Raw genomic sequence first — 9831 nt, 5'->3', positions numbered from 1 at the left:
TCTTAGCCGTGTGCGGTGCCCCCCTCCATAGTTCAACACCTCGATCATATCTTCGTAGTGCTTAGGTGAAGCCCTGCGTCGGTAACTTCATCATCATCGTCGCCACGCCATCGTGATGACGGAACTCTCCCTCGTCCTCAATTGGATTAAGATCTCGAGGGACATCATCGTGTTGAACGTGTGCTGAACAAGGAGGTGCCGTACGTTCGGTACTTAGATCGGTTGGATCGTGAAGACGTTCGACTACATCAACCGCGTTATTAAACGCTTCCGCTTTCGGTCTACTTGGGTATGTGGACACACTCTCCCCTCTCGTTGCTATGCATCTCCTAGTTAGATATTGCGTGATCGTAGGAAATTTTCGAATTACTACGTTCTGCAAAACATAGAGTTCCCGGAGCAGTCTGGAAACACGACCTCTATGAGAAGGTACCACAGGTAGGCCCTCGCTTACTGCGCCACCGTACCCTCCTCATCATTCACCAGGCATTTCTTCCGGTTGTTTAGGAGCCAGGGCAGCGATACACCGGATGTCCGGTTACCCTTAGCGTCGGGGCAGTCGCCGATGAGGGTGGTAACCCTCTGCTGCCAGTTGGTCCTCTCCACTCGCCCGGTGAGTGCATGACCCTCGATCGGTAGGGTCATAATCATCCCACAATCCTCGAGGGTCACTGTCATCTCCCCGCATGGGAGATGGAAACTATGCGTCTCGGGTCGCCACCGGTCAATCAAAGTCGTGAGAGCTGCGTGGACGAGCGTCGGCTGCTGACGCTTGAACTGCAGGACGAAACCAAGCAACCGGGCTCTCCTGAAGTACGACGCGTAGCGCTCGTCGTACTCCATTTTCACGGCATTCGCATGACCCCTCATGCGCAGTGGCGGGAGCATCTGTCAAAAAGTGGACGCCAAAAGTTAGTTACTTAGTTTCATCAATCCAAAAACCCTGGTTCAATATTTCGATTGTAGTACTTACCACTCTGTTCTCTATGAAACGGGCACGATGACCCTTGTTGAACGCATAGTCAAGCATGGAGTACCGTTTGCCAATGTTGTCTGCAAGAGGTGCCCGCCTAAGTAAAATTTCATAAACATAAGCATTATAAGCATAAGCATAAATAAAAAATGAAACATGGTTGATTCATTCATATAACATTCATATATTTATTCATACAACATTCATATATAACATCCACATGCATCATATATCAAAACAAATTCCTCCCCTCCAACATCCATCATATCATCATTTTTTTAACAAAATAAATTATAAACTAGGGTTCATCTTGAGGGTTCACCATTTTTACTCGAACAACATCAACTACTTGCATCATATAACATCCATATGCATCCTATATCAACACAAATTCCTCCAATATGCATCATATCATAAAAAATTAACAAAAAATTATGAACTAGGGTTCATCTTGAGGGTTCACTATTTTTTCTCCAACTACATCCATTACTTGCATCATTTAAACCAATAATGAGGCTGGGCAACTCGCTCCCAGAATGCTCCCCCGATCGCTTCCTTCGATGGCCGTCCGATCCTGGTCAACGCGGTCTTTTTCTCATTCCTGGTCATTCGATCTTCGCTGGGAATTGAGCTCTGCATTTTGACCGGCCGGTAGATCCTGAGCGGGCGATGACTTGTGGGGCTCGCGCTTGGTTTGATTGGCTGGGTGCCGATTTCTTCGGTGCGCGGGGCAGCCTCTCCTGCCGCGCTGCGTGCGCGCGAAGCCCGCATCGTGGGCGCTGTGCGAGCGCAGGTGGTGCGCTGCTCCCTGTTTGCACACAGTTTCTGCTGATGGGTGGGCCGGTGCTACCCCTTATCCCACTCGTCGGCTGCCCTGGCTGCATGTCTCATGGTGTAGGTTAGAGTTTTCTCGGTTAACTGCTTTTGGCTCGTCGTGCGCGGCCCGCATGATGCATCGTGGGAGTTGCTGCATCCCACGTCAATTGCTGAGGGGTGGGCTGGAGCATGTGCACCCAGCTTGTGCACCCATGATTATGCTAACACAATGACGGGTGGGACGCCGCTACTCCTGGTCCCGCTCATTGAATCCTCCATTGGCTGGGTTGCAATTTCTCGGGTGAACCACACTTGACGAGTCGCGTCACGCGGTGCCCGCGTACAGCGTTGGAGGAGACGGGGAGCAGTTGGCCGCGTCGTGCGTCGTGACGTTTGCGGGGTCGTGTCCTCGAAACCCCCTCGCCCAGTCCCCTTGCTCGCACGCGACACCCCTCCCTCCCTCCTCGATCTCTATCCCTCCTCAGCCGCCACAGCAAGAAGCCACGAACCCTAGCCATCTCCCTCTCCTTGCGTCTTCATGCTCATCGCCGCCATTCCCCCGCTCTCCATCATTGCCCGACGCCTTCACCGGCTAGCTACCATGGATCCATGGCCGATGGGAGAGTACGCCGTCGTCGACCCATCGCTTAGGTTGGTGGCACATGGGTCGGGTCTGGGCAGAAGGCCGGCGCCTGCGGGGGAAAATGGCGGGGGTTGGTGCAGCGGAAAATGAGGACGGGGTTGGCCGTAGAGGGAGGCTCGCCGGCCGGTACAGCCGGAGCAAGGAGGCAGTGTCGGCCATGGAGGAAGGCCCACTGGCCGGAGCAGCAGGAGCAACTGCAGCCGCTGGTCAGCTCGACGCACCGCCTCCTCCGCTGCAGCCCGCACGGTCGAGAGGGGCAGCTGCGCCGTAGCTGGCGGCGAGTTCAGTGGCCGCCTCCTCCTCTCCTCTTTGAATCCAGTAAGCTCCCGATGTCTTTTCGCTTTAATTTGTAGGATTTGGCGAGCTTGCTCCTGCCTTCTTCTCTTCGTCAATGTTCTGTCTCGTCCCTATCATTTGCCTTTCGTTAATGGTCTATTCTGCTTGTTTTAGCCATTTTTAGTTGATTCTAATTATGTTGATCATTTTTCTGTAGCAGGTGCCTATGCGTTCCCCTCGGTTGGATTGTTCATCCTTCTTCGTCGATGGTGTGCTCGTCCGTTGCAATAGCCTTCGTGTGCTGGATGAACACTGCCGGTTGAGGCTGGTGCCCTTCTTTACTTGATTCTTGCTTCTTCCTTCCTTTTCCCTGCGCCCTGGTAACCTCTGTGTTCTTCCTCTTGTCCCCAACGTGTGCAGGTTGGTTTCTTCCTGTTATGTCCTGCATCGACAGTCGCATCTTTCTGCCATTGCCGTTGAGGTTAGTCTGCGCTCTGTTTGCTTGCATGCAACATGTTCGATGAAATTTGTGTGTGGTGACCTTTCTTTTTTTTCATCTCGTTTTGTCTGCTGGTCCGCCTTGGTATAGTCCTCTGTATAGCCTGCTTTCTTGGCCTGGTTCTGCTTTCTAGCTCTGGTAATTAGCTGTTGGTTTGCTTGTCTATAAGCCTGCTGTTTTTATGCTTGTGTGACCGTTGTGCATGTACTCTAACAGGTCTATCTCCGTTTGTCTAGCAGGTTCAACGATCTGCTAGGTTGCTGCATCTGCAACTTTGTGCTGTTGTTCAAGGTTTGCTTTATTCTTTCTTCCCTACATGCTCGTTCTTTCTCGCTACACACATGCTTCTCTTTCTCTAAGTACCATAATACTGCTATGCTGTCTCTAGCTACATACATTTACCTTTCTTTGTCGGTCTAATTGTCTATTGATGGGCCATGGTTATGTGAACTTTAATATGTAATAATATATGGTGTTTAAATTTGTATCGTTCATTAGCGCCTATGATTTTGCACCAAAGAGTCGCCCTATATCCAAGTTTCTATATTTTTTTTACACCATTGTAGTCCATAACTTGCTTCAATCCTGCTACACATTGGATTGAAGATAGGTCGTCCATTTCTATTTACTTTTTTTGTAGATTGTGAAGTCATGGCCCCAATTTATATTCATGTTTAGTTTGCTGTGTAGTTCATGTATGCTCTGTAAAGAGCATGTACAGCTAATGGGTTTAATTCGTTTGTTCCTTTTTTTAGATGTTCCGTATCGGTGCATAATTCAATTTGATCCATACAGTGCCAGTGATTTTGTAAGATTTGCCCACATCTTTTGAGGAAATAATTATGCTTCAGGAAATAAGCTGGTCAGCTCTGGGGCAAAAGGTCAGCAAATCTGCTTGGCTGTTCCTCCCAAGGTGATGAGAGATTGCTTGTTGCAGAGTACATGCCTAGAAAGACATATATCTTTCACTGTGAGTATGTTAACTGCTTGTGAGCAGGCCACTACTTTACAAAGTTTATTACAGCAGCAAGGACACTATGCTTTGAATAGTTGACCCGCCCTCTGTTTTTTCGTCCATGGGCAGAGTGGGTGGAGGTGCATCGCCTCAGGATGTCAAGGTATAGGGATGGAATCCTTATTTCACAGTATGTTTCTGTTCTTACGATAAGTGACTCATGTTTCTTCTGTGTAATGCTAGGATAAAGTTTGATTTTCTCTGTACTACTCCAACTTGGTCCTATCTCTAACTACAAAAATTTTATGTATCGTTTTAATTTAGATTTTATTATTATTAGAATTAGATGGTGTGCATTGAATATGAAAATAGGGTCAAGTATTACTATGGCGTATATCCTATTGAGTTTTCATGGGACCTTGAGGCTCATTGTTGATCTCTTTGTAGCTTATAAAAGATAGTTATATCATTTTACTGGATGTATAATCAGAAAGGTGGGCCAACAAACTGTAACATGTGACATAAAATATGATAATGCGGGCTTCCTTTATTTTTTTCCATGGGCAGAGTGGGTGGAGGTACACAACCTCAAGATGTCAAGGAATCTGATCCTTATTTTACAGTGAACTTAGAGGGGTTTTCCATCTTATAATATGATAATGCATGCTTCCTTACCTTGACCAGAATTTAGCATTTTGGCATTGCCTCCTTACCATGCAATGTAGGCTTCGGCACCATTTTTTAAATGTAAGCCATCATTTGTGCCGGTCCTTATCAAGCAGTTCCTTATCAAAGGGGATTTTGATGTTCTCGCTGAAACAGAGGACTTGAATTGATGATTTCTAGGATTAGTAAACATTAGCATAATCCTGATTATCTAGTTGAGAAATCTTATATTTTAATTGTGATAAGTAATGTAGGCTGCAAGAGTTGTCTTTTAAGTAATGAAAATTCTTCTGCCAGTAGCTAATGCTGTTTAGAAATTTTGATTTTCTTTTGTAGCTCTCTTCATTTTTGTCACTGGTTTACATTTGTTTTATATCTTTCTCATTCTGTTCATAGCATTTTGTCATGTTTCTTCCTTTTTATAGAGCTATTTTTATGTTGTGTTAAGAATTTTGCCTAATTGATGGCTCAAATGATTGCAAACATATGATCTTGTCGGCTTGAGTGATTGCGGGCATATCGACTACAGGAAAACGTAGCCACAGAAGATTCTTGCTTCCCTTTTTTGTTTTTGTGAAATTGCAGTCAAGCTACTTACATATGACTCTTATTAGGGCATTCGAGAATTCTCAAATTGGGTCTGCTTCTGTTTTAGCCTGATTTATGTTTCTACTGTAGGTGTTGCTCTATGGCAATACATACTTTTTGCACTATTGAAGAGATAAGAATAGAGTGCTACCTATTTATGCTTTTAGTATGGCTTGATATACCGAGGCCCTGTTGTGGAACTGATATTGTTTTTTTATGTTGGAACAAATGATGGTTTGATCTGTGTGCAGTTGCATTGTTTATTTCTCAACAGGTGGAGATCGAATTTAATAATTATATTGACATGCCCCGGTGCTTTTTGTTATTGTAGTTGCCTAATTATTGTTATCTACTTCCTCAGATCCAAAATAAGTGGTGGTTTGAACTAAAATCATGGCATTTATTTTGGATTGGAGGGGGTACCATTTTTGTTCTTCTGCAACATAGCATGTGCAGTACTATACTCCTTATTATGCTAAGGCACTATGCGTGACTTCAGAAGATTAACATTTCCAAATTTTATTGTCGAATTGTATGGTCTATACATCTTATACAAATATGTTCTTTTTTTTCAACACAGATTTCTTGGCATGATAACCATATTTTTCAACCAACAAAATGCTTCCTTAACTGGTCTATACATGTCATATAAATATGATTTCCTTTTCAAACTAAGATTTCTCGGCGTGATGAATATATTTTCAATATAGCATGATTTAACACATGGGCTTTCAACTATCAATATCGAACATGTCCTTGCAAAAGGAAACTATTTTCATCGACAACATGGCTTTAGTGGGCCTCTGCGCCATTTGGCGCAACGGGTCAACTAGTAGCATATCAACATGCATCATCATATCAAAACAAATTCCTCCAACATGCATCATATAAAAAAAATCCTTCAAAAAATATGAATTAGGGTTAATCTTCACACTACCATTCCAACCAGCTTAGAGTTCATATGCAACACAATAGAACATCTAGACTCAGCCAAAAACAATCCTAGGGTACAAAAGATTTAAATCTAGTTCAAAATAGGGTGATTTCAATCAAATAATGTGACGAATCGGAAGCTATTTGGCTAAAACTAGTTGGAGGGATCGGAGGAGCTTACTTTTCTCGTTTCGGGGCCATCTCGATCCGCAAACACGGTGAAGAAACGAAGAAGATCCGAGGGGGGAAGTGGAGGAGATGAGAGAGGGGGCGAGAAGAGCTGCTCTGTTCTTGGGGGCGGCTGGGTGGGGGAGAAGGGGTGGGGCGGGCGGCCCACGCCGTATAACTGTCCACACCCTACCGCCAGGGTCCCTGGTGGTAGGGTCAGACAGGCTACCACCAGGACCAGCGGCGGTAGCGTTGGACAAATGGGGACGGCGATCATTTACACTGCTGATGTGGATTAGTTTCCTATCGCCGCAGGCCTTGGTGGTAGGCTATGTAATCCTACCACCGAGCCCCATGGCGGTAGGAAAAAGGATCAGATTTCAAAATAAAATCGAAAGGGGGTCAGATCTTGTCGGAGTAAATAGCCATGGGTAGCCTAGCCGGCTTCCCCTGGCCCTTCTGAAAAATTACGAGCCCGCCCGACTCTCAAGAATCCAAGACGTGGGGCCGCCTTCCCCTTGCTGGCTGCCGCCCAGGCCGGCTTTCGGAAGGCGGTCCGACTTTAGCCCTCATGAGAAGGCCGACTCCAAGAAGCCGGCTCCCATAAAGCAGTCGAGGCCGTACCCTCAAAGTTTGCACCCACCTAACGGCAGTGCGATGGGGCGTGGCTACAGTAAAGCCTGCCACCCCCGAATCCCGGAGCACGCCTGGCACAGTGCGCCGTACGGAGTAGGCATGACCCGTCCGACGCAGCACTGTTGCCATGTTGACTTTGGTGTCACCCACGACGGGCCGCCAGCGTGGCCCACAGATGGTGAGCCCCTTTGAGCAGAGAGATGCCCAAAGGCGGCCACGCCTCCAACCAGTCGGCCCAAGATAGAGCCGGCTCCCCGCAGCCGGCTTGCCGCCTCCTTCGAAGAAGACACCCCATTAAGGAGACAAGACGCGGTGAGGCTACAGCGATCGCCTGACAGGCGGCGGTACTGTAGCCGCGCTTACCACGACGAAGCCCACGCCAACAAGATGGAGCCACAGTAACCAGCCGCCGACCAGGCCCCGGACAGTGGGGCCTGCCTGTCGACCAAGGGGCCGGCAGCCGGCGGGACCCACCAGTCGGCGGGCCCCAGCAGCCGGCGCAGAAGCCGGCGAGCGCAGTCACAGACGGCTGGGCCCGCGCCCAGTCGGATTACCATTGTGCCCCGGGGGGGTAGGCCTATATAAACCCCCCGGGGCACCCATGCAAAGGGTTGGACCCCCTGCTAGTCTTAGACACCACACAAGGAGAGGAAACAGGCTAGCCGTGCCCTTCTTCCTCCTCCCACCAAACAGCTCAAGGAGCATTGTGTAGCTACTTGTTCGACTAGTGAACATGCGGAGACCCCGCAGAGCAGCAGTAGGGGTGTTATCTCCAAGGAGAGCCCCGAAACTGGGTAAGATCCGCCGGCGTGCATGTCTTCGCCTTATCCCGTTTCCAGGCACCGGCGATGTCTTACTGGCTCCCACAATGATAAGCCACCCGTTGGCATATGTCGCACCTACCACCCGACATTTGGCGCCCACCGTGGGGCCAGGTGCACCGTCGTCCGGAGACCTGTTCTGGACGGGAACCCTCTTCCTTCCCCGCGAGCGTAGCCAGCCCGGCACGCCCGACGACGCTTGCCACGACGCGCTGCGAGGCGTCACCGGCATCTGCGCGGCGAGCAGCCTCGCCGATCTCCTCGACGAAACCCTCATCTCCGACGAGCTCGCCTCCGACACGGCCTCGTTCGATACCTTCCCCACCAACGTCACGATCTACAACGACCCGCTTCCTCGAGCCGACGGCTGCGACGCTGCCACCACCGAAGTGATGGTTGTCGGCCACGGCGGCCCGGCCGGCGAGAGCGCCCACGACGCCCCGCACGCGGCGGCCCATGACTTGTTCACCCCCCTCCCGGCTGATGCCGACGACGAAGCACTGGAGGCACGCCGCCTCGCCCTCCTCGCAGAGGGCCGGAGGATGGCTTCCGTAAGACGCCTCACTGAGGCCTACCAGCGCGAAGCTGACCGCGCCGTCTTCGGCACGCCGGCCCCAGGCGGACCAAGCCGGGCCGGCCTTGTCAAGCAACGCGGCGCCGTCATCGCCGACGCGCTGGGAGTCGACCGCCCGGTCTATGCCACTCCGCTCGAGAACTTGCGTGCCGCCCAGGCGGCCGTAGACGAGTTGGATGGCTTGGAGGCCGAAGACCTCCCCCACATGACCCGGCGCATCCAGCAACTGATTGACGCCGCCGCGCAACGACATGAAGCAGACGCCCGCGCGGGAAGCCCTCCCCCGCGCCGAGACCACGGCGCGACGTCCCGGACGCTGGCTACGAGCAACACCCGCGCGCGGCGCGAGAAAGAGTCGGCTGCCAGCCGTAGCTGGACCCGAATCTCCATCGAACGAGACGCGGACGGCCATCCCCGAGCCATGGAATGGCGGGGCAACCCGCCTTCGCCTCGACCCCGTGGAGAGAGATATCCCACCCCGCCGCCAGTGGCGCACCCGACTCTCAGCGGCCGACTAGGTCGCCGCGAAGGAGTCGGCGAGAACGATGCCCACCATCGGATCGACCGCCTGGCGCGATCCCTGGCGTTGGAAGAAGAAGACAATGTCGGCCCGCCTTGTTTCGGCCCCCGCATCCGCGACGAGCCCTTCCCCAAAGGGTTCTCGCTCCCAAGTGACACGCCCAAGTACAATGGCTCCGTGAAGCCGGAAGATTGGCTAATCGACTACTCCACGGCGGTCAGCATAGCCAACGGCAACCGGCGCGTTGCCGTGAAGTACGTGCCCCTCATGCTGCAAGGCACGGCGTGGACCTAGCTCAACAGCCTCAAGCCGCGCAGCATCAACAGCTGGTTGGACTTCACAGAAGCCTTCATCCGCAACTTCACCAGCACCTACAAGCGGGCTCCTAAGCCCAGACAGCTCTCCTTGTGCGTACAAGGCCCCGCCGAGTCCACTCGCGACTACCTCACGCGTTGGGCCGAGCTCCGCAATTCTTGCGAGGGGGTGCACGAGGTGCAAGCCATCGAGTACTTTACAGCCGGATGCCGAGAAGGCACCCTCCTCAAGCACAAGCTCCTCTGCGACGAGCCGGCTACCCTCGATGAGCTTCTAGACATAGCGGACAAGTACGCCACCGCCGACTCCTTGATGAAGATCGAGCTTCGGGTAGACGCGTCCGGAAAGGTACTCAACCCGGCGCCCAAGACGTCGGCTGGGGATTCCGGCCGACACCCCCACTCGAACGACCACAAGCGCAAGGGCCCCGCGCCGCCTCCCGCTAGTC

General features: G+C 51.3%; 2 protein-coding genes across 2 annotated transcripts in view; one reads left to right on the top strand and one right to left on the bottom strand.

The window, feature by feature from the left end:
• LOC119333484 (exocyst complex component SEC8-like) overlaps positions 1 to 1744 on the bottom strand; it is a 68607-nt gene extending 66863 nt beyond the window's left edge. The window contains exons 1-3 of the mRNA XM_037606360.1: positions 1479 to 1744; positions 974 to 1070; positions 468 to 888 (exon numbers count right to left, since the gene is read on the bottom strand). Of these exons, the coding sequence (XP_037462257.1) occupies positions 468 to 888; positions 974 to 1070; positions 1479 to 1744 (784 nt within the window). The remainder of the gene's footprint in view (positions 1 to 467; positions 889 to 973; positions 1071 to 1478) is intronic.
• Positions 1745 to 2545: 801 nt separating this feature from the next.
• LOC119331105 lies at positions 2546 to 5987 on the top strand. The gene is made up of 6 exons (XM_037604281.1): positions 2546 to 2750; positions 2926 to 3032; positions 3129 to 3189; positions 3444 to 3498; positions 4059 to 4177; positions 4292 to 5987. The coding sequence occupies exons 2-6, from the start codon at positions 2935 to 2937 to the stop codon at positions 4373 to 4375; spliced, it is 417 nt and encodes a 138-aa protein (XP_037460178.1). The 5' UTR covers positions 2546 to 2750; positions 2926 to 2934; the 3' UTR covers positions 4376 to 5987.
• The last annotated feature ends 3844 nt before the right edge of the window (positions 5988 to 9831 follow it).

This window comes from Triticum dicoccoides, chromosome 7A (assembly GCF_002162155.2).
Source record: "Triticum dicoccoides isolate Atlit2015 ecotype Zavitan chromosome 7A, WEW_v2.0, whole genome shotgun sequence".
In the NCBI taxonomy this organism is placed as follows: domain Eukaryota; kingdom Viridiplantae; phylum Streptophyta; class Magnoliopsida; order Poales; family Poaceae; genus Triticum; species Triticum dicoccoides.
Note: the sequence above shows the minus strand (reverse complement) of the source record. Positions and strands in the feature narration are given on the sequence as shown.

Excerpts from the sequence above, each read along its gene's own strand:
- LOC119331105 (XM_037604281.1), top strand. The coding sequence starts at position 2,935 with ATGCGTTCCCCTCGGTTGGATTGTTCATCCTTCTTCGTCGATGGTGTG. Across the intron at positions 3,033-3,128 it reads GATGAACACTGCCGGTTGAG|GTTGGTTTCTTCCTGTTATG; the intron begins GCTGGTGCCCTT and ends CAACGTGTGCAG. Across the intron at positions 4,178-4,291 it reads AAAGACATATATCTTTCACT|AGTGGGTGGAGGTGCATCGC; the intron begins GTGAGTATGTTA and ends GTCCATGGGCAG.